We start from the raw sequence: 27,055 nt of genomic DNA on the forward strand, positions 1-27,055 counted from the left end.
GACACACATCCACAGTCGACGAGCTACCCAACGCTCCAGTCTTGGCAGGAGACAACTGCGCGCTGTGGCCACTTCACCACTTCTCCTTCACTACCAGGTCCACGTGAGCACAGTCACAACAAGCAAGCCTCGGGTGTTCCCTGGCTCAAAGGGCAAGTTCATTTTGTTCACTTGTATTTACTCTCACTCCCAAAAGACTTAAGGGGCCCACTTTCCCACCCTAAGGGCGCCCCAATACACCCAGCCTTGGCGCAGTCGGCCCCCTTCCGGGTCTCTGACATCTGCACTCACAGTCCCAGCCTCCTTCCCCTGAATGCCCAGGGCAGTAAACCCAGCCTCATGGGCCACCTTGTTCCAAGCCAGGGTGCCGGACACTGAGACCTTACTCCGTTTTCTCCAAATGCCTGACGGCGATGCCCTGACCCATGTGGCCCCAGGACCCACCAACACCCACACTAGGTGCTGCCCACTGCCGGGGGCCTGGCTACAACTCCACCCTCTCCCTTCTCCTCCTCACTGGCCACGGGCCCCAGACTAGGTATGTGGTCAACTTTTCAGGGACCAGCAAATGCGCACCTTACCAGTTACAAAAGGAAGTGACGTGGCTGAAAGACCCTTCCTGCCTGCGTCCTTTGCTCCCTGTCGCGGTCTCCTCCCTGAAACACACTTCGGTTTAGTTCATCATCCAAGCCACACGCTTGTTGGCGGGGACAATGACATTATGTGTACCCAACATGACAGGGCAATGTCACTGAGACACCTGTTCTGTTATCCGCTCGAGCTTATGGAAACTGCTGCAGGTTGGGGGGAAAAAAACCTGAAAATTTAAAATATTCTAGGGGGTGCCTGGGTGGCTCAGTCGGTTGAGTGTCCCACTGTGCCTCAGGTCATGATCTCACAGTTCGTGGGTTCAAGCCCCACAACAGGCTCTGTGCTGACAGCTCAGAGCCTGGAGCCTGCTTCTGACTCTGTGTCTCCCTCTCTCTCTGCCCCTCCCCTGCTCACTCTCTGTCTCTGTCTCTCTCTCTCAAAAAATAAACAATTAAAAAAAAAAAGTAAAATATTCTACCTACCCACTTTAAGAAAATTTAGGCAAGGCCATGCCAGTTCAAATTACAAATCAGCCTAGTCAGCTTGTCCGGAAGCAGAAACAGAACGCTGCCCCTCTCAGCCTGCCACCCTGTCCGGCTGGGGTAGGCTGATCTCTACATCACACACAGCGTAGGTGAGCGCCTCTGGCAAAGGGACAGGTAAGAAACCCAGCCCCACACAGATGAGTCGCATACACTGGAAACTGGTGGTTTGCTGCCCTGGTTAGCCACTGACCCTGGGAGCTGCTGGGGCTCTGCTCTGCTGGTCACAGCTAGGAGAGAGGCAGGCAGGGCAGGAGCAATGCAGTGAAGGCAGAACAAATAGGCCTCAATGACTGGGCTCAGGTCCCAGAGCAGCGGGGGAGGCAGCTCCAGGACCAGGGAGGGCACGTGGTGAGAAGAGGGCACCCACACCCATCAGCACCAGGTGCCCAGCGGCCACACTCTGGCCGACAAAGCCTGGAGAGAAGTGTCACCCAGGAACTCAGCAACCAGCTTCCTCAGGGCCCAGGAGAAGGGGGTCGGGCAGCCAGCGCCTAGGGAGACAACGGGTGCCAGGCCCCGTGCTGCCTGTGACAGCTGCAGAGTCTCGGCTTGTCTGAGTTTTAGCTCCTCATCTGCAAAACGGGACGATGGTGGTGCTTCCGTCACAGGGTGGCGGAGGGGACGAGATGACAGACAGCCAAGGGGGAGCCCAGCACTGTGACCATGCCGGGCACACCTCACACTCAGGGCCGATGCCCCTCTTGGAACCTGGCATCTGACAGAAGAAAGGTAAAGCCTAGTAAATCGCCCAGAAAGCGGACAGGACCCAGACACAAGCACCAACCACACACAGAGAAAGAAAAGAGACTACGAGGGGTTGTGCGGTGACCCAGCGACAACAGCGAGTTTCTGTCAACACAGACACGCTGCACACGGGCCGCTTGTTCACTCAGGACACGCAGCAGTCGATGTCTCCTGGGTACACATCTCACACCAACACTGGGGACAAAGCAGCGGGTGACGCACCACAGGCATACCGTCCGGGACCCGTCCTGACTCAGGAAAACAGCACAGCCTCTCCCCTGGGTTGGCGCTGAGGACACACACCAACTTCCAGCCAGGCGGGAAGAGATGTTCAGAACCGTCCAAGGAAGCACCATGGAGCTGGGGAAACGGTGAGCTCCAGCCTAGCCAGCGGGTGGCTGACAGGGGCTGTGGCCAACGCCCTGGACTGCTCCCCCCACGGACAGGGCACGCACTGTTCGTTCCCACGGACATCAACAACCAGCAGGCCCCAGAAGCTCACGCAGACATCACGCTTGCCTGGCTTTGTCCACACCCGTCACAAACGCCTCGCTCCTCCTACTAACCCGCCAGCCACGCCCGAGGCTCAAAGTACACTCAGCAGCTCCCAGCAACACTGACCGCGGGAGAGGCAGACAGGCCGGGATGGATTCGTGTCCCCTAGTGAGTCTCTCAGAACGTGGGCCTATCGACCACAGTGCACTTGCTCGTCGGCCCTCGAGCCTCACTGTGAAGACCTGTGGGCGCCAAGACGTTCGCCGCCCTCAGAAAGGTGGCAGCGGGCCCGTGCACCCACAGCAAGGGCGTCCCTGGGCTCCGGGGGCGGCCAGCACACACCCCCAGGGCAGACTCAGAGCCGGTGTGCACTCGGGAGTAGAAGTTGCTCATGAAACACCCGCACCTCCTTCCAGCCAGCTCTCACAACCAAGACCCCTTGACACATTGGTTCCCGAGCGTAACGTCCCAGCAGGTAGCCCGGCTGGACCTCTGTGCAGAGCACGCCTCTCCCCCAAAGACGGCGCCTGCCTCCTCTACAACCACTGCTGCGTATTTAGGGGAGACAGAGACCTCCTGCAGGGAACGGTTCCAGACCACGGAGACCTGCACACACAGAGCACACCGGCCCGGCCAGAGAGCAAGAGCCTGCTGCGGGCTCCCTGGGGCACAGGCACAGTGTCGCACACGGCTGTCCCCGCTCTGGGTGCCAGCATGAGGAAGGCCACCTGGATGACTCCCGTGTCTGCAAGGCCGAGGAGAACGACGCGCACTCACATACCTGCCTCAAGAACAAGCTAGGCGAGACTTCGATGCAGGTGAGGAATCAGGTCGGCCCAAGGAAGGGACTTTGATCACCCGTCCTCCACGAAGTGGGGATTTCCCTGCCATGGGGTATCCGCTCCTGGTCACAGGAACCATGCACGTTCAGGCAGAACACAAAGAAACCGGGAGAGACGCTGAAGGCTTTCAACGGTGAATAGGAAAAAGAAATGCACGTATATCCCTTGCAAGAGAATCAAAAATACAACAATTCCCCGGGAGCCTGGGTGGCTCAGTTGGTTAAGCTTCGTCCAGCTTCGGCTCAGGTCAGGATCTCGAAGTTCGTGAATTCAAGCCCCACATCAGGCTCTCTGTTGTCAGCACCGAGCCCGCTTTGGATCCTGTCCGTTCCGCCCCTCCACCCCGCTCATTCTCTCCCTCAAAAATAAACACTAAAAAAAAAAAATTCCTGAACGTTATTAACTCTTCCAAAAAGCGAATTTACGTTCTCACGGAAACCCGAGAACCAGCTGCTCCAGAGCTCCCCAAACCCTCAAGAGTCTCCCTTAAGAAGCCTTCAGAGAAGAAAGAGGCGCTCTCGGAACCACCAACTTCACTCTGCGAAAGAGCACTGGCCCCCGGGGGCCCGTGAGCTGGTGCCCTGACCACAAACACCCGCTCCCCTGTTGCACACGTCTTAACCCTGAGGATGCTATGCAGAGGCTGGCACTTCCTATTTTCTACTCGATGGGAACTGTGAGTGTGCCCTGGCCCTAACTGCACATGCGGCCTTTCCAAGGGTGGGCTTTCCTCACCACTTCTGGAAGACGGCCCTCCCCCTGGCCCAGCGCCCTGGCCTCAGGCAGGTCGCCATGCTCTACTCAATACTGGCCCTACCTCAGTCAATGTGCCACAGGAACTAGGGCAGCCACCGCCGCCACCCGACAGAGGGGACAGGAGGTGGGACCCCTCTCTCCGACGAGTGGCTCTGTGTGCCCTGAGCGCTCACTGCACCCGACTGGAGTAGCTGCCGGCAGGCTGAGCTAGGCCTCAAAGGCACAGACCCAGGTTCCAGGAAAACACTGCTGCCCCTGATGAAGCCAGGGCCCCTCGCGCTCTTGTAAACGCTGCACCACCGGCCTCCGGGGAGCGCGGCTCCCCCTGGAAAGGCAGCCAACCGCTCACTGTCAGGAAGGACACCTCTGACCGGCACCGCGAAGCGACCGTCGAGGTGGCAGGAGCCCATCCATGACGGGGCACGCTAAGGCCCCAGTGGGGCCCCTCCCTCACCCACAACACACCCAGGGCTGCTCCCTTCTTGCCCTTCGAGGGACCTCCTCTGAGAGGGGCTGAGAACACACGCTCCGGGAGGCGAGGCTGCCTACCCTCACCTCCCGAGGCTGCCTACCACCGAGGCCGTCCCAGCAGGAAGGGCGTGCAGCCGGTCCAGGTGATCCAACCACCTTGACAAGTCCTAAAACGAAAGGTTGGGAAAAACAGCGTCCACGCCGCCAGCCGCCTGTAGGCGAGCAATTTAGCAAACAGCAAACGCTCAGAGCAGTCTGACAGGACCGACCAGAGTCCAAGAAACAAAGCAACAAAGGGCGTGGAGAACAAAGACCTGAAGAGGTAAAATTAGATAAAACTACTTGCGGGAGCACAGAGGTCCTTGCAAAACCTGGGTGCTGACGTTCCCAAGCGGCTCTCCTGGTTCCTCTAAAGGGACCCCAAGTCCACGTGGCTTGGGACGGGCCCCAGCACAGAGGGGGCACCGGCCCCACCGCTGCACTTGGCCGTGTTAACTGCCTTCGCAGCGGACGCGTATGTGCTGCGTATTTGAGCCGCGCAGCCACTAGCGTTGAGAGCGGGGCATGTCCTTCCAGCACCGGCGCCGGTTCCCCGGGCGCAGCCGCGGGGTCACGGGAGCGGCCCGGCCACCCCTGGCACACCCGCTCACGGGCTGTGCGCCGCACAGAAGCCCCCGCACCTACATCCTGGCCCCCACTTTCACAGCCCCTCTCAGGGCGCTGCCGGCCCCGCGAGGGCCCGCAGCCACCAGGCCGCTCGCCGCCAAGTCGCGGCCGCCCGTCTAGCGCGCAGCCCCCACGAAGGCCTCAGGCAGATGAGCAAAGTGCCAAGCCGCCGAGAGGTCCGGCTCCGGCTGCCGCGGCGCCGCCGGGGGCCTCCTCCGGGGAAGAAAGAGGAGACGGGGACGCAGGCCCGCTCCCCGCCGGCGCGGGGTCGGTCCGGGCGCCGTGGACGCGAGAAGGCAGGCCCCCGCGACTGCCGGCCGGGCTGGCCGGGCGGGCCCGGAGCGCGGCCTTACCGTTGCTATAGGCGTACGGAGACTCGGCCGCGCCGTCCTGCAGGCTCTCCAGGATCTCGCCCTTGCCCACGTCGCTGTCGCCCACCAGCAGGAACTTGAGCAGGTAGTCGTAGCTCTTGACCGGGCTGCCCTGCGTCCCCATCCTCTCACGCGCGCGCGGGCCGCGCCCGCATGCCCACGGCGCCGGCCGCGGGAGCACGGCGGGGAGGAGGCCTCGGAACGACCTGCGGGCCGGAGCGCGGGTGAGTGGGGCCGGCCGGCGAGGCCCGGGCCGCGCCCGCTCCTCCGCCCCCGCCGCCTGCACCTGCAGCACCACCACCGCCGCCGCCGCCACCACCCGCCCGCCTCACCTCAACGCTGCCGCCGCCCCGCCGCTTCCCGCACGGAGACTAGCTGCCTCGCCGCCCCGCCCCCGGACCGAGCGCCGCCATTGGCTGTCGCCCCGCCCGCCCGCCCAGGCCCATTGGCCGCTGCGCCAGTCCGTCACGGTCGCCGGCCCCCCCCTCCACCGTTTCCCACACAGCACCAAGAAGCCTCCTGTCGCCCCACCCCCACGCCATCCTCATTGGTCGCCCGCCGGCATTTTCTCATCGCCATTGGCCCAAACGCACGTCCGTCACGACTGTCCGCCCCCACCGTTCCCCACGCAGCGTTGCGAAGATGCTGACCGTCTTGCCTGGTCGCCGTCGCCGTTGGCTACTCACCTCCGTATTTCCCGGAACCTCTGGTTTGCCGGCACGTCCGTCAGCACCTCTACCGCCCCCGCCGCTTCCCGCAGAGCACCTCCGAGTCAACAGCAATCCCGTTCTCTGCCCTCGCAACACCTCGGCCCTCGCCCGCCCCCTCCCCGTTGCCATTGGCCACCGCTGCCTATCCTCCCAGAGCCACTGGTCCGCCCACACGTCGATCACGGCCCCTCTAAGCCCGCCCCGCTCACCCCGTGCTGTCCTCCCTTCCCTACATGCTCACCAATCAGGAGCTTGGGACTCCAGATTGTTTGCATACGCCCCCTTCCCACAAGCGGGAGCAGGATGGTGGCCGTCCCCGGGGGTCAGGTGACGCGACTGGGTCCCGGAGGACTTAAGCCTCTAACAAGTTGCGGTCGCTACTCCCGCAGAGACCTCAGAGAGGGCAGAGAGCCCCCCTGGAACTGTGCTCTCGGGAGCCGCCCTCCCCGCGTTGGGGCGGGGCCCGGGCGTGGCGGGACGAGTCCGGCCAATCGGCGCTCAGGGGAGGCCTGGGAGGCGGGACTTCCTCTTCGGTGGGGGTGGGGTCGCCGGAGGCGCTCAGAGCCCTCCGGCGAACTGGCGAGGGTAAGGGGCGCCGCGGCCTGGCCCGGTGGTCCTTAGGTCGCGGTGCACGACTGCGAATGCCCAAAGTTCTCGAACCTCGGCGCCTGGGAGGACGGCAGCACGGGCCCTGCCCCCAGGGTCTCGAGGCAGGAGCCGCGCCGCCCACCAGGTCGTAGCGAGTCAGGCAGGGTGGGGGTCCCAGGAGGAGAGGGGCGTGGCGGTCCGGGGCAGGACTGGGGGGCCTCCAAGAGGAAGTCAGCCCGCGGTTGTTTACAAGAAGAAAGGGTTATTTTTCTTAATGGGCAAAGAAGTATGCAGAACCTGTGAACACGTGTGAAGACGCATTTTCACTCTGCAAAATGGAAATTAAAGAAAAATAATTCCCCTTCCAGCCATCAGATTGGCAACAGCGCTTGTGGGCCAGGACGTGGGAAACAGCTCTCTTGAGGGGGTCCGACAGGCTCGTAATTTAGCCTGGAGAAGTCCTCAGAAACGAGGTCAACGAACTTCACTGCAACGTTGTAGTCATGTTGAAGGTCCAGAAACATCTAGGACCGCTGTTTGGGAGCTGTTGAATCAACCCCGTTCATGCAGTTCTACAGTGAACGAGATGAGGTGCAAACAACACTGTCGTGAGACGAGATGAGAAGAACGCAAATGACAGCATGGTCTATCCAGTGTAATTTCAATTTATGCTCTTAAAAAGCTAACAACACATTTGATTCCAGGTTTAGGTCTATGAAAGCATAATACGTCCATAGGAAGTGGTCTGGGAAGTATGACAGGATCCTTTCCTCTGGGATTGCAGATCAAGAGTGACTTTCTCTGGGCACTTGGGTAGCTCCAACTCTTGGTTTCTGCTCAGGTCATGATCTCAAGGTTTGTGATTTCGGCCCCGCGATGGGCTCTGTCCTGATGGTACGGAGCCTGCTGGGGACTCCCATCTCCCTTTCTGCCCTGCACGTGCTCGCTCGCACTCTCTCTCTCTCTAAAAATAAATAAACTTGGGGCGCCTGGGTGGCTCAGTTGGTTGAGCGGCCGACTTCGGCTCAGGTCACGATCTCGCGGTCCGTGAGTTCGAGCCCCGCGTCGGGCTTTGTGCTGACAGCTTGGAGCCTGGAGCCTGTTTCAGATTCTGTGTCTCCCTCTCTCTCTGACCCTCCCCCGTTCATGCTCTGTGTCTCTCTGCCTCAAAAATAAATAAACGTTAAAAAAAATAATAAAAATAAATAAAAATAAATAAACTTTTAAAAAAGTGGTTTTCTCTTCATTGATAACATTTTTATGAGAACATTATTTACACATGATGCTTAATAATGAGTAGCCCTGGGGCACCTGGGTGGCTCAGTCTGTTAAGCCTCCCACTTTGGCTCAGGTCATGATCTCACAGTTGGTGAGTACGAGCCCCTCGTCAGGCTCCGGGCTGACAGCTCAAAGCCTGGAGCCTGCTTCGGATGCTGTGCCTCCCTCTCTCTCTCTCTGCCCCTCCCCTGCTCGTTCTCTTTCTCTCAAAAATAAATAAGCATTTAAAAATTTAATGATAAAAGCACTTTTTTCACCTTGAATAAAAATCATTGAATTGTGCTCACAAAATGGGTGAATTGTATAATATGTAAAATACGCCTCAGTAAAACTGTTAATAATAATAAAAGATTAGTTGCCAAAGCTGAGCCAAGCACAGCCCTTACCAGAGCAGGCACTGAGTGCTACTTGCAGCGGAGAGGCCACAGAGAGGTAGGGCTCCCTGGAAAGCACATCTGTGCAGAGGGAACAGGCATGTCCCCACAAGGGCCATCCCCCGGTGTGCTGCGCTGAGGACAGCCCAGCTGGCATGTCCACCCAGGAAGTAAGGAGCTGGTTGCAAGAACTTTCTTCCCATGAGGTCACCGAACCTAGGCCATCCCTCCAGTAGCAGGTGGTTGTCAGGCAGCCGACCCCAGCGTGAATGGCACCACACCAGTGACCCCGTCCCCAAGCTGCAGCAGCCTTTCCCGGGAAGTGTGCCACGGGCAGGCCTCTGAGCATTTTGGTGTGGTGCCTGGGGGGCTTCCTGAGGAGCTGGTTCCTCTGCTGGGTGAGTAGCACCTGGGCCTTCCTCACCTGCCTTCAGAGACTCTCCCCTGGTGCTCCTGGTCCTCTGGGGACGCACAGAGCTGGGACACTTGAGGGCAGAGACCGACTAGGGATGGGCAGGGCCACCTGGCTCGTTTGTAACCTGCAAAGGAGCCCTGACGATCCTGCTCGTGCACTTGCTCAGGCCACGCCCTCCTCCTGCGGAACGGCCGTTCCCTGGATGCTGGGTGGCAGCAGATACAGCCTCCACATTTACAGGAAGGGCACAGCCACCCGCCTCACACAATGCTACAGAAACAGCCAGGGGCAGGGTCTTGTTGGGAGGTAGGGGACCGAGTCCCCAGAGGGGCCAGGGACTGAGTGTTGGCTGGCGCAGCACAAGGGAGCTGGCAGGTGTCTGCCCACCCCTGAACCTCGAGCTGGCAGGGCAGGGAGGGTGCTTGGGGGTGACGGGACCTGCCTCTCCCGCAGCAGTCAGTGGCGGCTCTGCCCTGGCGCCGCCCGCTCCCTGCTCGGAAGTACCAAGACCTTCGTTCCGGGACTGGAAGCACTGTGGGGTTGCCACTTTCCTTCTTGGTTTCTGAGGCTGCCTGAAAGGGGCGGTGGGTGACCACCCACTATCATCCCCTCCCCAGAGATTCTATTTGTTTATTTATTTTTAAAATTTTTTCAGAGATTTTAAATCAGAAGCATCCTTCATCCCTCTAGGACTTCCCCCGAAGAGGCTCCGTTGGCTTTAGCTCCACCGCCTGCTCCCCATCACCCAGGACAAACCAAGGAATCGGGCTCCGTATGCAGGCTTTTCAACTGGGCCTCTCCCAGCACAGCCTGTGGAGCAGGTGCAACCATCCCTGCTTTGTAGGTTGGAGGCCCGTCCGGGGGTGTGATCCTTGGGGGCAGGCGTGGGCGAACTCTCCTCAGGGGCTTCGGGCCCTCCGCTAGGTTCCTGCACTGCTCCCAGCCCCTCTGAACTCTTACCTCCCTGCCTCAGACCAAAAAGGCACCATAGGAACCCACAGGGTCTGGGGCAGTAGGGCCCAGACAAGGGCGGGATGGGGGGACGGGGTGGCGGGCGAACTCCCTGGTGTCCAGGAGGCCTTGTGGACAGAGGCGCTGCCTCCCACGCAGATGTGTGCCCTTCTGCAAAGACGTCCTGGGGCTAAGTGCCAGCTCTCCGACTGAGGAGGGGACAGGACGGCATCCCTGCTGCCGAGAAGGGCCTCAGGCCAAGAACGAAGCAGTCCAGAGCAGTCCTCTGCTTCCAAGTCCTGGCTCAGCCTTGCTGAGGTACCACGCGTTAGGTGGTTAAGGGTGATTCCCGGCACCCCCCTCTCTCGGGAGACTCGGGAAGTATCTAGTGAAGAAACCCCCCAGGCCCCCCCGCAGGCCTCCACACACGGCTCCTGTCCAGGCGGGGAGTGGTCTGGGATGTCTTTGCCTTCCCCTCCAGGATTCCCACTGCTCTCTATGCTGAACCCCAAGCTCTGCTCTCCAAGAAGAGTCTGGGGCTTCCCCCTCGGGCAAACAGATCTTGGCTCCAAAGTCCTGTGCCCAGGCTCTCTGGGGGGACCCACAAAAGCTCAATTACTCTGGAACTCCCCCAGCCCAAGGCTGGAGCCAAGGAGAGGCCCCATGAAACCCCACAGCAGGAGGAAGCCGGAAAGTCCCCGTGTGCGTCCAGCAACAACCAACGGCGCAGCCGGCGAGCCGGAGGGTGAGGAGGGTGGACACTCACGTGGTCGCAAACATCTCGGCACAAATTACTCATTAAAGAGTAAGCGGCTTTGCGGAGGAGAACCCCTGGCGATCAAGTACACGTCACCAGGATGGACGGACGCCATGCGCCTCCCAAGGTGACACCCTGGGAAGGACACAGTCGCATGTCCAGGGTCTTCCTGCCAAGAGCACAGGGGCTGAATCTTCTGGTCAGAATCATCAGATGAGCCCCACAGAGGGACATCCTACAGAGTAACTGTGGTGAAAGGCAGGCAGGCTGGGGGCACCGGAGGCTACAGGGCCCTGGGGAGCGGCACAGCGAGTGTGTGGCAGGGACGGGGGGGGGGGGAGCGGAGGAGTTGCGGGGGGAGGACAGGCTACTGCAGAGGTCACCTGGGGGCACCCAGCAAGGGGCCCGCCCATGCTAATCGACTCCCCTCGCTGTGCTGTGGCTGCAAGGTACACACTGGACGTTTTAGGGGCAAAATTAAGGGCATGTGACAAATTGTTTGGAAAAGAATACGGCACAAATACAAAACCCGAAGTGGCACAGTGTGAACGATGGGGAGTGTGGCTCAGGGTGCCAGACAGTACTGTGCACTGTGTTTCTGTAAGTTTGAAATATGTCAACACAGGGAGCTTCCAAACACAGGAGGGGCCGGTGCGGAGACACTGTGGGGCTCAGACCTGCCCGCTGTGTGGCCTTCAACTAGTCACCCTCCCTCTCTGAGCTCATCTCCTGACTGATGTGCGTGAGGCCGCTGTCTTCCAGCCGTGAGAACCGGGGCGGGAAGCGGTGGCCCTGAATGGAAGGCAAATGTCCACTTCTCGGGGCGACCTGTGATCCAGCCTCAGGGAAGCCAGAGCACAGGGCTCTGCCCCGGCCAGCGTGGCAGAGGTGGTAAGAGACCTGGGGTGAGGACAAGGCCGTCCACAGAAGAAGGCTGTTCTTGGGAGGATGGGAGCAGCCTGGGAGGTGCAGGTAGCATCTCCTGGTGGCTGCAGCGGCTGGAGCGACCGGCGCTGCCCTCAGGAGGTGGGGAGGCAGCCGGGCAAAGGCGGACAGCTGCCAGGCATGGCCTGTCAAGTGGCCACCACCGTCCCATGGGCTGGGCAGAGCCCCGAGAGGAGAGGCGGTGGGCCCCACGTGATCTCGAGTTTTGGCATCTGCTGGCAAGAAAGACGGGTGGTGGAGGCTTTTCTCAGCAGGCTCTGGGGGCCTGGGGACAGACCTGAGCAAACTCCTCTGAGGCTCTGGGCCCTCCACTGGGTTCTCGCACCACTCCCCACCCCTGACCTCTCACCGACCTGCCCCAGACCAGAAAGGCACAAGAACCCACAGGGGCCTCGTAGGGCTCCCCATCCAGCCTCTGCTGACCCGTTAGTGGAGGCACAGCACTGGGAGGTGCTGGCAGACCTCTCTGGACTTTAGCCCTTCCCTGCAAAGCCAGGACGGCAGGTGCACAGGCGGCCAGCCAAGGGTCCCTCGAGGCTGCAGGATGAGTAGAGTGAGGCAGGCAGGATCCCTGCCCTGCGAGGAGTCCACAGGTTTGAGGTGATCTATTCATCAGAGCCAGGGCGGCTCACCCCTGCCCCAGGGAGGCCTGCACCCCTACCCTCAGCCCTGTCACTCATACCAGGGCAAGGCCAAAACCAGAGAGTGAGTGACCCTGGGTCCTCCCATCCATGCCAGGACATCTTCAAGGGGCCAGAACTTCCATACCCGCCTGCCAGACCCGCAGGGAGGCCTCCTTCAGGGGATGGTGTGCCCACTGCTCCCCAGGCTGGCATCGAACAAGAAACGGGTGTCACAGACACCGTAGGAAAAACAATGGGGGCCAGCTGTCCTACCACCCCAGGAGAAGGGGAACCTCACCTCAGCCCCACCACCATCACGATGGAGGTGGGGGGCCTCCTCAGACCCACTGCCCGTGTGGCGATGGGAAGGTAGAGGATACGCTCCAAACGGGTGGGAAGTTTTATTGTCTCAGCAGAAAAAGGCAGAGCCAGGACCTGTCCCGTCACATGCCGAGCTGCTGGGAACTCCCCCAGGGGCTCCCCGCCGTGGCCCGCAGCCAAGGAGTACAGGTGGCAGAGGTGGACAGGCCCAAGTGCCCGCAATGAACAGAGGCCGCTGCCCCTTCTCCTGCTCGGGCTACGGCACGAGCACAAACAACTCCAGGAGGACAAAACACAGACGATGCCATCCGCACGTACAGTCTTCCTCCCCCTGGGGATTGTGGGGCTCGCGCCCATAGTCAGATGCCACGCCAGCCGGCAGGCAGACGCGGCCTGAATGCTGTCCCCCACCCCCCCGCCACACACACACTGGAGACCACAAACGTGTCTCTCTAGGAGCTGCCTGCTTCTGTGCGACGTCAGTGAGGGAGATGGTATTTGGCCCAGGGGCCTGTTCCTGCAGGGGTGTGGGGCAGGGACAGGGCGGCAGGGTGAATGGCTGTCTGGTCTCTGGCAAGGCGGCTCCGGGCACCCTCGTGGCCGGGCCTCACACAGGGAGACCCGAAGGCCCGCGGCAGCTCCCCCTGCAGAACAACCTCTCCGGGTGGCATCAAGCAAACCCTTGTGTGGTCCAGGCTCCGAGGGCAGTGCTGCCGGCTTCCCAGAGGGCTCGGGGCCACCGGGGCTGCTGGTTCTGGGGACCCTGGAGCAACTCCCAAGGACGGGATGCTGGGGGTCCGCCTCAAGGACCGTTGAGCACATCCCGGGAGGGGTCCCTCCACCTCCCGACAGGGAGAGCTGCCAGCTTGCCCCGTTGGCAGTGGCCGTGGTGGTCAGGGGTAGAGGCCTACAAACCCCTCCCGGAGTCTGGGTGTGATGGGAGGGGCAGAGCAGGGCTCCTGGGCAGGCCCCCGGGGGCTGGGGGGCACCGGGTTGCCGATGCCATCCCAGCAGGTCAGGAGGCGGGTCCCGAGGCAAACACTGCTAGTGATGAAGCACGGGCCTGCTGGCCCGGCTGGCTGCCCCTGCGACCTCCTGCTCAGCACCCCGCAGCCTCGGAGCCAGGGGCAGACGTAGAGGCCTCAGACAACCGGGGGCACAGAAGGCAAACGGCACGGATGCGTGCCATCCTGACGGTCAGCGTCCCCGGCAGGGTGGAGGGCTGACTGTGGCCGTGTGGCGGTGCCGGACGGGCCGGTGGCCAGGGTCCGTCAGTCCCGCTTGTCCCCTTTCTGCCTCCAGGGGTAGATGAGCTCACCGAAGAAAAGCTTGCGGCACAGGGAGCCCCAGGAGTGGGTGGGGTGGCAGCCACAGCTGGGGAGGCGGTAGGTGCGTATCACGTGACTGAAGGGCAGGGGGTTTATCTGAAAGCACGAGGGCGGTGGTCAGCCCGCACACAGCCCCCAGCACACCGGGCTGTCAATCGTGCCCGTATCGGAGCCGGCGCTGCCCAGTCGTGCCCTCTCTGCAGCACCCAGGGGTGGCGTGAGCGGCTCAAAAGGGAACACTCGGCCGAGATGGGCATGCCCTCCTCGAGATAGGCTTCGGGGAGGGGAGGTGGGCCGGACTGGAGGGGTACAGACCCCTCTGCTGCAGGACTTAACCTCGCAGGAGCCTCGCAAGTGGTCTGGGAACACACCCCCCACCCCGAGAACACCACACAGGCTGGCTGCCTCAGTATCTGACTGTCCCTGAGATGTGGCCCTCAGGCCAACCGCCCCGCCCCCCCAGCAGCCAGTAGCCACCCACCTACTCCCTCCCACAGGCCAAAGGGGCTGTTTCCGAGAAAAGAGCCCAAGAGAAAAGGCCTGTGTGTCCCGGGGCCTTCACCAAGTCTGTCCTTGTCCACCTGGAATGAGAGCCCGTGGGACCCAGGGCAGGAAACAAGGGTGCAAGGCCCAGCAGGCAGGAGCCCTGCGTGGCTGAAAGCATCTGACATAGCACAAGGGATCCCATCCAGGGTCCTGCCGAAGGAGGTTCCAGGCGGAGGGGGTCACAGTGCCCAGATGTCTCGGAGGTGAGGGAGCCTCCCCTTGGGCCCCACCCATCAGCTCTGCTGCACCCTGCAGCCTTACGGCCAGGGAAGCACAGAGGGATGAGATCCCAGCCGCCCCCGAATCTGGGCAACACCACGGCAGGTGTGAGGGGTGCGCAGAGGCCTCACCTGCATCAAGAGGCGGAGGGGCCTATCAGCTTCATGCTCCAGGACTCGGAACTTCACGCCGGCTGCAGGAAGGGCAAGGTGGCTGTGAGGGAGGGCGGAGCCCCCCAGCCCCACCCAAGGCCCACGGCCTGCAGACAGCCTCCCAGGCCTCCCTCTCCTCGTGTCAGCACAGGCGGGTGGGTGCGGGCAGAGGGCCCTGCACCTCCGGTGGCACTCAGAAGGCTGAGGACGGCCCCGGTGGCGCCACAGGCTCGCCCGCCCCCAGCCCAGCCCCAACCTTCCCGTCTATCTCTGGGCTGGCTGCCTGGCGGGAATCAAAGCCTCCACAGAACTTCACCGAAAGGCAGAAGCTGCGTGTCTGGGAGCCAGGGAAGAGTCAGCTGGGCATCGGGGGCACGGGCTGTGCTGCTTTCCAAACGGGATGCGGGCTGGGCTGGGCTGTCCCACAGGATGGACGGGGTGCTTGCTGGGTTGTGGCCACCCTCCTGGCATCTAAAGGTCTTCTAAATTCTGTGTGCGTGGCCGACTTGGGAACCCACCATGCCCCTGGCCTACAGCGTGGGCTCCCAAGCCTGGGAATTCCCAAGGCAGAAAGTTCTTAAAAAGAGAAGCAGGAGCTAATTATCAATTGATGAAGAGGCCCCAAGGCAAACTCAGTGAAAAGGAGAGAAAGCAGCAGCATCTGTGGGTTTTTATGTGAAGTTAAAACAACTCAGCTCTGGCCATGAGCTGTGGGCCGGGGGAGGGAGACCCTGGGTCTCAGGCTCTTCACCAGCCTGGTCCTGGTAATAAAGTATGGGCAGAGGCTGGAGCCCCTGGCATGGGCCACCTGGGGGCCTGCAGGGGAAGTGGTCTGGAAAGGGAACTCAAGGGTACCCAGTAGGCCGATGTTAGGCCCAAAGCCCACGGAACATGCAGGTTCAAGTCCTTGGCCCTCAACGGGCTGGAAGAGGCTGCTTGAGCTTGGTGTGGGGGCTGAGCTGCAAACCGGACACAGGGCCAGGTTTGCCCTCCCCGTGTTCCCTGACGTGCGCAAAGCCCCTGAATGGGACTGGCCAACTCACGATGCTGTGACCGGTTTGGTCTGCCTCCCTGGGCCTGCCACGGGGATAGCCTCCCCTCAGGGGCATCTGGCCAACCTAGTGGTTGGTGTCATCATGAAAACAGGGGCAGCCAGCTGCAGGGGGCACAGCCAGGAGCAGCTGGGACGGTGGGTACTGTCCCGGTGGGCAGTGGTCTGTGGGGTGGGGCGAGGCTCCTATCTCACAGATCTGGCCAGCCCAGCAGTCTCCGCCCTGGCCTGCCCTCTCCGAGGCTGAAGGGCATGAGCAGGCACACACAGTCACACACAAGCACACAGGGACACTTTTCTGAGCCACGTTCAGGTGCCACCTACACTACTACACACAGACCTCAGGGCAAATCTCACACTCGTCACAGGAAAGGGTGAGAAAGAGGAAAGGTCGCCTCTGCAGCCTCTAAACCCAAGGGCAAGGTGGGTCTCCCTCCAGCTCACCGCAGGCAGCGGGCCCGGTGGATACCAGGGGTCTCTGCCCTCCCCCACCAGCCGCCCCCATGCCCCATACTACTGCTTCCAGCAGCACACGGACCCACCTGCAAGCCTGTAAGGCCGGCAGAGCCGGAGGCCGAGGGAGTACAGCGGCAGGGAGTTGATGAGGTCCACGAGCACATGGATCAGGCCCTGCACGGCCACCACCAGGAGCCGGAGCTACAGCACAGACAGCGCTCAGAGCCACGCCGCACGCCCAGGAGCAGAGCAGCCGGGAGGGTCCCGGGCCACGACCAAGGGTGACCAGGAGCTCGGAACCCCCGGGGAGGGCGCAGTTCCCACCCAGATCCTAAGGCCCAGGTATGAGGAGGCAGGGGGCCGCGAGCGGGAGTGGCTGAGCCCAGGGAAACACGCCACCAGCCCCTCCCCTCGGCGTGGGCCACCTGGGTGCCACGCCCCTGAGTCCTGCGCCCCGCCGCCGCCTGTCCCCCGAGGGTAGGGCCCAGCACACAGTGTCCGGAGAGCATAGGAGAGCCACACCCTCCATGGACTGCGGGGACAGACGGCAGGCAGAGCACATACTCATCACCCCCAAGCACTGTGGGCGAGGCCCATCGGCCGGCTTGGCCTGGTGCCGTGGCCAAGGCCCTCCCAGGCCGCGAGCCCCTCGGCTCACCAGGGTGAACACCAGGTAGTACAGGGCCGTGGTGGGCAGGAGGAAGAGCAGGATGGTGAAGAGCAAGGTCCCGATGAACAGCTGCAGGGAGAAAGGACACCACCGTCAGCATCAGCAAGAGCCCCATGCCGGGAACAGCCCCGTCCCCACCAGACCCATCCGGTAACCGAGCGGAAAAGGGACGCCTGCCGCCGGGACACTCTGGCTTCCTGAGACAGGTCAGGAAAAGCTGCTCAGGAAAGCTTTCTCCAGTACTGGGAGGGACGTGTCCGCGTGCCCTCCAGACTCGGGTGGACAGGACCAGCCAGCAGGACATGAGCACATACACCAGAAGCGGGCGGGTGGTGAATTTGGGGCAGCAAAAGTAGGCCTTGGAGGGCAGCACGCAGGGTCCATGTGCCAGGCCAAGCTACGGGAAAAGCCAGAGGCAGGCCCTGAGCCCAGGTCACCTCCACGCCCTGCCATCCAGCGGCTCCCGGGGGTCCGGCACCCTCCCCAGAGCAGCGTCCACCTCCCGCCTGGGGCAAGGTCCCGTGCTATCTGAGGCTCCCTGAGGTATGCACCCTGCCCCTTGCAGGCTCCTCACGTTCCCCAGCGTCCGTGCCGACCCTTGGCAGGTGAGGTGAGCCACGGACAGGAGTGTGGTCACCCCATCAGGGTTGCAAGAGGCTACATCGGCCGAGCCGTTTAGAGGACCGGATGGACTGGAGCTCGGGGGGCAGTCGGCTGTGGGTCCCGCCGGCCCCCTGGAGGGGTGCCCCTCCCCTGCAGCCCTGCCCAGTACCTGGTCCAGGTCATAGGAGCAGGAGTCCACCCGCTGGCGCAGAACATTCCACTTCTTCCCCCGGAACAGACGCCAGAGAGAGGACAGGCCACAGATCTTCAGGCAGTACAGCCTGCGGGAGGGACACGGGCAGCATCAGGGCCCGGGCTCTGGGCCCCCCCGGGAGCCCCCCGGGCCCGGCAAGCGTCCAGGGCGCTCACGAGCGGGGAGCGCACGCCCACCTGGCGCCGTAGACGTAGAAGCAGTAGATGTGGAAGGTGAGGAGAGCGATGATGTCTGAGAGGATGGACAGGGCGACCGTCAGGCCCAGGCAGGCCGAGAGGCCCACGTGCCACAGGATGCGCTCGATGAAGGGGGACATGAGGTGGATGTAGCCTGGTGGGATGGGGGACGGTCAGCTACGGGTCCTGGCCCCCCCAGTTCCTCACGGACAAGGCGCGCCTGAGGCTGCCAGACTGCTCTCCTTCCTGGCCGTCTCCTGGCCGAGCAGCCGGCCTGGTAGAGCAGGGCTACACACACACACACGCGCGCGCGCGCACACACACACACGGCACCAAGAGGGAGGAAAGCAGGGACCAAGGGGATGGGTGGGGCCCCACTCAGCCAGGGCTGTCCCCTGGGTACACAGGCTTCAGAAGCCGAGTTGGGGGGGGGGTCACTGGGGCCAGGGGGAGCTGCCACTCACTGATCCACAGATGCAGATGGTATAGGAAGAAGCGGCCCAGGACCTGGTCCAGCGCCCGGTTCATCTTCAGCCCAGCAGGTGCTCCCATCAGCCACTGCAGGAGATGCTGGAGCTCCTCAGCCACGTGCTGGAGGGATGCAGGAGGGGCACGCAGTCTGTCAGCTGCACCCCACCACGGCCAGCCCATCTGGGCAGGGACAAGGTAGTCTGGGTGCCTCCCTCCAGGTGTCTCCTAACATGACGGGCACACAAGCTTTCCCATGCTTGTCTGGCCAGGGAACCCCTCTTCGCAGACGCTCTGGGACCTGCTGAGAGGCACAGCCTACAAGGCTGACAGTCTTCCCCTGGCCCTCTGGACATGGGAGCCCGAATGGCCACCACCCTTTCCCGTATTCCAACCCTCCCGCCACTGGGCCCACCGGAGCACTCGGCCCCACATGCCCAGATGAGGGACAGACCCCAGCTCACCGTGAACCTTGTAGGGGGAGCCCGCGGGTCTACAGTGCCCCTCTCCTGAGGACCCCACCCCACCACCTGGTGCTGCAGAGGCCCGGGCCTGCCCTGGGCGGGTGCCCTCAGGTAATCCTGAAGGGTATCGAGCCCATCAGGGGCCCAGGTGCCAGTGAGAAGGCCAGAGAGTTCCCGGGAGAAAAGGATGGATGAGACGTGAGTCGTCGACTACAGTGAGCGAGGGCCAGAGACGGCACGGGGACTCTCACAGGCAAGCAGGGAAGCTGACCCGCATCCTGGTTGCCCACGGAGGAAGCCAATGTCCAAACGCTGTGCCCGTCCCAGAGCACAGGCCTAAGGACCCTCAGCCTTATCAGCAATGCTGAGACCACGGCGGTGACTGCCCCACAGTCACCGACCCGTCACCCCCCTCCTGCCCACTGTGCGGGCCTATGAAAGCCTCAGCCATGTCAGGGGCAGTGAGGAGAGAAACAAAGCATTCTTTATAAATAGAGCTTATCTAATATTTAAAGGATAAGGGCTAGGCGGCAGGAAGGAGCTTTCATTTTTAAATTAAATATTTATGTTTCTGCGCAATTCTGCAAAAGGGGGATCTAAGACGAAGCGGCCAAGAGGCAGAGCATGGACAAGCAAGGTGAAGCGACCAAGCCACCTTCCCGGCCGCCGGGCCCTCCTTGCTCTCTTCCTCTCGGACCAGGTCTCCCAGAGAAGCCATGGGGGCTCCCGGCCTGTGAGGGCTCCTGCCCACCAGCAGGCCCAGAGCACAGCTGCGACTGATGCCGATGGCAGTGGCAGGGGTGGCACGCACAGGGACCACACCGGGGCCAGCAGGCCACTGGCAGAGGCGTGGGGGAGGCCCAAGGGGCCAGAGGGACTGCTCTAAGCAGGGAGACAAGCTCCCCGACAGGAGTGACAGGGCCTGTGGCTCTGGGGAGGGGAGGCAGAGAAGCCGAAGGCTCGGCGCCGGCACAAACGAGCAGCAGGGTAGAAGCTGAGAGGAGGGCCGCGGAAGGAGAGGAGGGAGCCCCACGGACAAGCTGGGCCCCCAGCACCCGGCATGGGAACTGCAGAATCGGCAGTGCGAGTGGCCTGACTGCCACAGGGTGTGAGGCCCGAGCCTGACCGCACACAGACAGCCCTGGACACACGCAGGGTCTCCGCGATGCTTTCTGTGCAGAGCGCCCAAGCCAGGAGCCGGGGGGGGGGACCCGTCTGGGGTCAAGGACAAGGGCTGCTTACGGGCCCCACAGAGGGAAAGGGCAACGGTGCTCTGGCCGGCGGATGGGCCTCTGCCGCCCCCAGGAAGGGCCCCACCTCCAACTCTGGGACACACTGGGCTCCCCCAACCAAGTCACCCCCGGGACACGCCAGGCTCCCCCAACCGACTCACATCAGCCACGGGGACGAGTGCCTCTGCCAGGTGGCCGATCCGGTCCTTCCCGTGAAGCCAAGATAGCAGCGCAAGACCAAGGGCCACGTCAAGAAGCACAGAGACAAGCACGTTGGCCTTTCTGGAAGGAGGAGCCCCACAGGGTGGGTGGTGAGGGGACCAGCCCGAAGGAGGAGCCCGACGGGAGGGAGTGAGTGGTGAGGGGGTCTTTCTGGAAGGAGGGGTCCGACGGGGCGGGTGGTGAGGGGGCCTTTCTGGAAGGAGGGGTCCGACGGGGTGGGCGTTGAGGGGGCCTTTCTGGAAGGAGGGGTCCGACGGGGCTGGTGGTGAGGGGGCCTTTCTGGAAGGAGGGGTCCGACGGGGCTGGTGGTGAGGGGGCCTTTCTGGAAGGAGGGGTCCGACGGGGTGGGCGTTGAGGGGGCCTTTCTGGAAGGAGGGGTCCGACGGGGCTGGTGGTGAGGGGGCCTTTCTGGAAGGAGGGGGCCTTTCTGGAAGGAGGGGTCCAATGGGGTGGGCGGTGAGGGGGCCGGCCCCGAAAGGGTCACTGTGGATGGGCTGGGTGTAGAGAAGTGGGCGGGGAGCACGGGATGGTGGCATGACCAGCAGCTGTGGTGGAGACCCAGCACCTCATCAGCTGGGTGGGGTTCTCGGCCTTCTGGGTGCTGAAGACAAACGTGAGCTGCTCCAGCCGGTGCCTGAGCTGCTCACATGTGGAGAGCTTGCTCCAAATAAAGGACAGGGGCCACAGCTGCAACACCCTATGAAGGAACCGAGAGGTGGATCTTCAGCTGGGGTTCCCTGTCGGCCAAGGGCCGAGGGCCCCCTTGGCTGGTGCCGTCACCAGGCTCGACGCAAGGCCCTGGAAGCCCCCGAACACCGATGGCCACACTCCCGAACTCGGCAGCACAGGCACATGGCGGGGGGCACAGGCAGGCAGCCCGGCGAGGGTCATGACGCACTCACGGACGTTAACTGGGAACCTGACCTCCTCACAAAGCAGTGACCCGAGGGACACCCAAGGCCAAGCGCCAAGACCTTGCCCCAGGAGTGGAGAGAATGTGCTGTCCAGCCACCCAGCGCCTCGCCCCGCTAGACGGGTGACCCTCATCGAGGGTCTCCAGGCTGCCAGGGCTGCCCCACGAGACTGATTTCTCACAAGGCAAAGGAAGCACTGAGATGCTTCTGCAGACAGTGGGACGTTGAGGGGAGACGTTTGTGAGCAAAGTGCCCTGTCGGAACTCGGCTACACTCAAGAGTCTCCACTTCGAACCTGAGTCCCTGCTGCCGCCATCAGGAGCCTAAAGGGCGCGGAGCCGCCTACGAGCCGACTGCCGGGCCCTCGGGAGGAAGGAGGAGGTCTTCGAGCCGTTCCGAGCCAACCCCAGGAGCCAGACGTGCTCAGCACACCCCTCCTGAACTCCAGTCAGCTGGAAGGCGACCTCGCACTGTCTGCACAAGAGACCCCCTCCTGCACAGCTGTTTCCCCGAGGCTCACACCAGCCGTGGGCGGCCAGGGCCCCGCCAGCACCCCTGGGGCTGCCCAAGGGGAAGAGGGGGCTGCCCTTCTGCACAGTAACAGCTCTGCCTCGCATGACCGTCCCTGTGCTCTAACCCGACGGGCTAATCAGGATTCGGGGCACACGAGCCACTGTTAACCTTTCTTGAGTCCTCTGAAAGCTGATAAAAGCTAAGGACGTCTCTCCCCAAAACCGTACTTTGGCTGACACACACTTTCCTGTCACTCGTTCCAGGGAGTAGTGAAGATCCGAAACCCGCCCTTCGTGTCCAGATCCCCTGCAGCCCTCAGCCCAAGGCGCTGTCCACACACAGCCGCCAAGGGCTCTCTGCCAGCACAGGCGAGAGCACTCCACAGCCCTCGGTGAGGAGGTGAAGCCAGTCCCCAGACCCAACAGCCAGCACCCCGGGACCTAGGTGGGGGGCGCCATGGGGGAGCCAGCTTCTCATAGGGGGAGGGGTGCCAGCATTCCCCAGGGCCCTCGAGGACTTTTATAAATCCCTCGGCCAGGCCTGCAGCCAGGAGTAGCCCAGGCCACTGTGGAGAACAGCCAAGGCTAGGGACCACCATCCCAGACACGCGGCCACCAGCGAGCGGGCCCCAGCCCTGCCAGGGCCAGGCAAGTGGGTGGGACCCGAAGGCTCCAGGACAAACAAGTCCTAGGCACCAGGCAGGGCAAACACCAGCCCTCGGGTGGCAACCACCTGGGCCTGCTCATGGCCTGATTGCCCGTGTAGGGGACCGAGCCACCTGAAGTCCACTCTGGCCCCCTACTCAGCGGGGTCCCATGCAGCCAGACGCTGCTGAGGAGGCATGCTCTACCCAGGGAGCAAGGGGCACAGACAGCAACCAGCACTCAGGCAGCCTCAGACATACCCAGAGAGGGCTGGGCTACGGCTCAGGGGCCGGACTTCCTCCCGTCCCGGCCCCAGGGGCACTTACCGGCAGGCGCTGGCGGCTGAGACAAGTGACAGCAGGCCGCCCAGCAGCAGGCAGATGGGCCCCGAGGCCCGCTTCGCCAGCTCCGCGAGGATGCTGGCCTCGACGCCCTCCGACTGCCAGTGGCTCAACCGCACGGGGCCCTCGTCGAACCGGTCACTTCGGAAGAGCTCCTCACTGCGCGCCACCGTGTCAAAGACAGCAGCCAAGCCCCCAGCACCGGCCACGGCATCGCCAGCCTGGTGGTCAGGCAGGGCCACGGGCGGGTGCAGCTGGGACAGCAGCACCTTGCGCTGGTCATAGAAGACAAGCATGACCTGGTCCTCGCCGGGGGCACCGGGGCAGGTAGGTGCCTGCCGGCGGGTGGCCTTGCAGCTCCAGAACTTGCTGCCCCTCTCCCGGCACAGCTGGAGCCAGGGCTCATGGGAGAAGATGGCACCCAGGCCCTCCAGGAAGTGGCCCAGGCTCTCCTCGGCATCCTGCCGGCGGTGGCACCAGGTGCCCAGCACGGCCACCCCCACCTGGCTGGCCTGCTGCACCCGAGCCAGGAGCTCCTTCACCTGGATGGGGATGAAGGGAAAGTGCACCACAGCCAGGACCACAGCGCTGGTCTGCTCTGGGACCCACCGTCCCACCAGCAGGCCGCTGTCGGCCGAGGCGCAGCACGTGGGGAAGAAGGCCTTGAGCACCATGCCGGGCACGCTGGAAGAGAGGGGAGAGACCCCGCTCAGGGCCGCCGCCGCCGCCGCCCCACGACGGCCCTGACGGACACGCACACGCGGCCGCGGGGCCGCATCGACCCCAGCTGCCCATCTCGCGTGGGTACCGCCCCCACCCCCACCCCAGGCCGGGCAACGCTTTCCCCCCTTTCAGAGACAAGCAGGCCGAAAGGGGGCGAGGCTACGCGACCCCGGTACCACTCACAAGGGTGTGCAGGGCTGGACGTGAAGGTTTACTTCTTGTTTTTAAGGAAAGTGATGAGAGTATTTACGTGTAGCACGTGGAAAGACGCAAGATCTCATTAACAGTGAAAGATACAGATGAAAATCTGACGAACCTTGATTTACTCACTAAGCCGGCGAGACTAAAGATGAAAATTTAAACTTATTACTTCTGGGCTGAGGGAAACCACATGCTGGCGGCTGTGGGCACGGGACGGGAGCCCCAGAATATACCAGAGGAGCCTTGCTGCTCTTGTGGGGCTCTGGCCACTCCTCTGACTCTCCCCCCACCGCCTACGGCTGCGCCTGTCCGTCGCATCGGGGCTGGGTTCCTCGTGGGGGGACTGTTCCCTCTGGTCACAGTTGAGCTAGGCAGCTATCTAGACATGGGGACCCTGGAGAATGGCAGGCTCCCCGTTGTTTTCTGTCTAGCTGGGGGGCACCAGTCTTCATGGCCTCTCACAACCTTCACACGGCCCCAAGTGGCTGCAACCCCTGAATTCTGGGAGACCCCAAGCCTTGCCCTGCCCAGAGGTAACTTGACCAGGGATGTGGGTCTCTCAGCAAAGCCCCTCCCAGATAAGACCGGGCGGGCGGCAGGCCCTCACCCAGCAGGGCACTGAGGGCTTCACCTTAGAGCACGCTCCTTCTCAGACACTGACTTCCCCAACCTTGGCAGCACGAGCAGCATAACAGCCGCCCTGGGCTAAGACCCCCAAGCTGGAGCCTACACCTGAGGGAGGCACACAGGTCCGGGACTAAGCCCACTGTTCCCCAGGTCCTTGGGGACATACGTGTTGGGATGGCAGGACATTTCATCCTCCTCCTATCTGTCGGGGGGCTCTGGGAAAGGCCTTCGGCAGACACAAAGGCCCAGGGCTCAAGAGATCACTGGTATGGCTGCTTTCCTCCCTTGCAGGGGCCCAGACTGGGGCTGGAAGGTAGAGGCCTCTTCCAGCCGGTTGTAAAGGGGGCTTCCCACAGCTGTGGGTTCCAGCTGAAGAGGGTCCTTCCGGGCAGAACAGCAGGACTCCCAAACGCCCCCTCCTCACCAAGCGACTGGAGAGGGCAGCCAGCAGCAAGTGCAGGCAGGGGACGGCCTGGAGCAGCCGGGGCCAAATCCCTGCGTCCACTATCAAAGGCATCGAGGCCAACTTATCTTCCTGACCCTCCTGACAGGGGCCACTGTGAGACCTGGGAGGAACCGGGCAGCTCTGGTTTGGTGACCAGCAGGGGGACCAGACATCCCACCCTAGGCCTCTCAGTGCCAGCCCACTGAGATACACCAGCTTGGCCGAACGACACCATCATGCCCTGCTTGGGGACCCCTTTCACAGGACCTAAGGAAAACTACGCACGGCTACTGGCGGAAAAGAACAACAATCGGCCCAACAGCGAACAGAAAAGCTGCATCTGTTGAAACAAAGGTGTTTTCACTTCGGGAAACTTCACTGAGTTGTGCACAAACGGTGAGTGCGTTTTCTTTGTGTGCGTTACGCTTCATCTACAAAGTTTGCCTAAGAAGGAAGAAAAGGCTCCTCGTGTGGAAGGACGAAGAACAGAGGGCAGAAGCTGGTGTTCTTATCCATGGGGCAGAGAGAGAGAACTCTTCACACATCACGGGGCGAATCCCCACCCGCACCCCCACGTCAGCCTCTGGGAGGGATGAACACAGAGAAGTCTACTCAGATCAGACATCCAGACAAAGAAGAAAGACCAGGCAATCAATAGCAGAGGTGCAGAGGGAGGAGGGCAGTAACTTGGGCAAAGCGCTGCTCTTTCAAGACGGGAATACAAAGCCAGGGCGCGTGCCCGGGGCGGCCTCGTGTTCACAATGCCAGCGAGTTCCCTTCCCGATCTGGCCGGTGACAGGTCTGGGGGGGGGGGGGGGGGGCTGGGACAGCCCTGCTCCCACAGGGTCTCCCTGACAGGGTGGAAGCCTACTGCCTTCTCTCCTGGGCACCAGCGGCCACTGGGGAAAAGCGCAGACGGGACTGGCCAGGGACAGCTCGCCGGCTGGAGCCGTCCTCTGACAAGCCTCGCCACTGCTGCTCTTCCGTAATCCGGGAACATTCACTTTTACTCCGTGTTGTTTGTGCTTAAAAAACCAACAACAGTTCGTTCGTTTTTCTTGCATGGAGTACACACTGCTTTCTACGCCTCATTTCAGAAGAACTCAATCTACGATGCTGGTTTTGGGTTTATTTTTTTTTTTTAAGTAAGCTCTAAGCCCAACGTGGGGCTTGAACTGCCCCCCCCTCCCCAACAACAAGTCGCCTGCCCTACCGAATGAGCCACCAGGCGCCGCCTTCCCGCAGTCAGGGACGCCTGGAGGTGCCGAGGCCCGCTCGCTGACCCTGAATGCCCTTCCGGAGGGTCCAGGGCCGGGGGCCGGCCCGCGGTGAGCGCGCTGAGCCAAGGCTCCCCGCGAAGGGCGCCCACGCGGCCCCGCCGCCGCCCCTCCCGGGCCCCACTCTACGGATGAGGAAACAGAGGCTCCAGCGGCGGCAGGCCCGCGCCGGCCGGGCGGGGGCTGGGGGTAGCCACCGGGGCCCCTTCCGCCGCCTCACCCGCGCCCCGCGCCCGGTCCCGCCGCGCCCGGGGAGTCGGGGCCCACAGCCCCGGGGGGAGGGGCGGCGCCCCAAGGTCACACCGCACGGCCCCCCCTCCTCCCCCCGCCGAACGCTCACCGGCTGTTCCCCCGGGCCGCGCTCTCAGGCGGCGGGGTCGGCATGGGGTCGGGGACCGCGTCGGGCCGGCCCGAGCGGACGACAGCGCTCGCGGCCCCCGGCCCCCAGCCCTGTCGCGGCCGTGCCGCGGGACACGAGCCCCATTTCCGCCGGCTCCCAGCGTTGCCGCGCGACGGTCCGGCCCCCAAAGGCGCCCGAGCTGCCCGCCGGCCCCGCCCGAGCGTTCCGCGCACGCAACGTTCCAGTCCCGGGAGTCGGAGGCAGGCGCGTGCGGCGTCCTTGTCCCCCTCATGCGGCATCCTCGCTCCCGCCGAGGCATTCATGTCCCCTCCCCAGCTCTTGTACCCCATCCAGTCTACCCGCAGTGTCCCCAACACCACTGCCTTCCCATCCCCCAACTTCTCACAGCTGCCAAACCTCCCCCATCCCCCGTTTTCTTATCTGAGGGACCCAGCAGACCTGGCTTTTGAGGGTCCCCAACCTCACTGGACCACCACCCTCCGAGGGTGAAAAGCAACCCCCAAGCCCTGCATGGGGTTGCGAAAGGAGCTGCCTCCCCAGCCCCAGGCTGGCCCCTCCAAAAGGGTCTCTGCAAAGGGGCGCCCCCATGTTCCCCCAGGGCTAAGTGGGCTAGGAAGGCTGCGGCCATCTGGTTTGATTGTCAGAGGTGTCCCTGGCCCCTCCTGCCCCAGGGAACAATACCACCAACACCAGCAGCAACAAATTACATTTACTGAGCACTTCACTGCACACACTTCCTTACATTGACCACATAACCCTGCCACT

The 27,055-nt window shown here is 62.7% G+C and overlaps 2 protein-coding genes across 8 annotated transcripts in view; both read right to left on the reverse strand.

Annotated features, from left to right (window-relative positions):
* The window catches only part of RAB40C (RAB40C, member RAS oncogene family), a 29,158-nt gene extending 22,535 nt beyond the window's left edge, over positions 1-6,623 (reverse strand). Inside the window, exons 1-2 of one of the 3 annotated variants that reach the window (XM_011290749.4) lie at positions 6,433-6,623; positions 5,464-5,687 (exon numbers count right to left, since the gene is read on the reverse strand). In XM_011290749.4, coding sequence (XP_011289051.1) covers positions 5,464-5,605 — 142 coding nt within the window. In that variant the 5' untranslated portion in view covers positions 5,606-5,687; positions 6,433-6,623. Of the gene's footprint in view, positions 1-5,463; positions 5,688-5,813; positions 5,873-6,167; positions 6,326-6,432 lie in introns of those variants that run through there. The other 2 variants (XM_011290748.4, XM_023247044.2) reach the window with 2 other exon arrangements.
* A 5,885-nt stretch (positions 6,624-12,508) lies between these two features.
* On the reverse strand, positions 12,509-26,449 carry PIGQ (phosphatidylinositol glycan anchor biosynthesis class Q). Of its 5 annotated transcripts, none has more exons than XM_045047642.1 (11): positions 26,270-26,446; positions 22,642-23,340; positions 20,810-20,941; positions 20,184-20,304; positions 18,323-18,449; positions 17,859-17,913; positions 17,638-17,749; positions 16,854-16,934; positions 16,282-16,396; positions 14,668-14,729; positions 12,509-13,867 (listed from the first exon to the last, which is right to left on the reverse strand). In XM_045047642.1, the coding sequence occupies exons 1-11, from the start codon at positions 26,311-26,313 to the stop codon at positions 13,715-13,717; spliced, it is 1,701 nt and encodes a 566-aa protein (XP_044903577.1). In that variant the 5' UTR covers positions 26,314-26,446; the 3' UTR covers positions 12,509-13,714. The 5 variants fall into 5 exon arrangements, 4 of the variants coding, with proteins under 4 accessions (XP_044903577.1, XP_044903576.1, XP_044903575.1 ...); XM_045047641.1 differs by having other exon boundaries at positions 12,509-13,817; positions 17,859-18,012; XM_045047640.1 differs by having other exon boundaries at positions 17,859-18,012; positions 26,270-26,442.
* Positions 26,450-27,055: the final 606 nt, after the last annotated feature.

Source organism: Felis catus, chromosome E3, assembly GCF_018350175.1.
Source record: "Felis catus isolate Fca126 chromosome E3, F.catus_Fca126_mat1.0, whole genome shotgun sequence".
NCBI lineage: Eukaryota > Metazoa > Chordata > Mammalia > Carnivora > Felidae > Felis > Felis catus.

Coding starts and splice junctions, on each gene's coding strand:
- PIGQ (XM_045047640.1), bottom strand. CDS start 26,313: ATGCCGACCCCGCCGCCTGAGAGCGCGGCCCGGGGGAACAGCCG. Junction 18,450..20,183: donor CACTCGTCCCCGTGGCTGAT/GTGAGTCGGTTG, acceptor GCATCCCTCCAG/CACGTGGCTGAGGAGCTCCA. Junction 14,730..16,281: donor CCGGCCTTACAGGCTTGCAG/GTGGGTCCGTGT, acceptor CCCTTCCTGCAG/CCGGCGTGAAGTTCCGAGTC.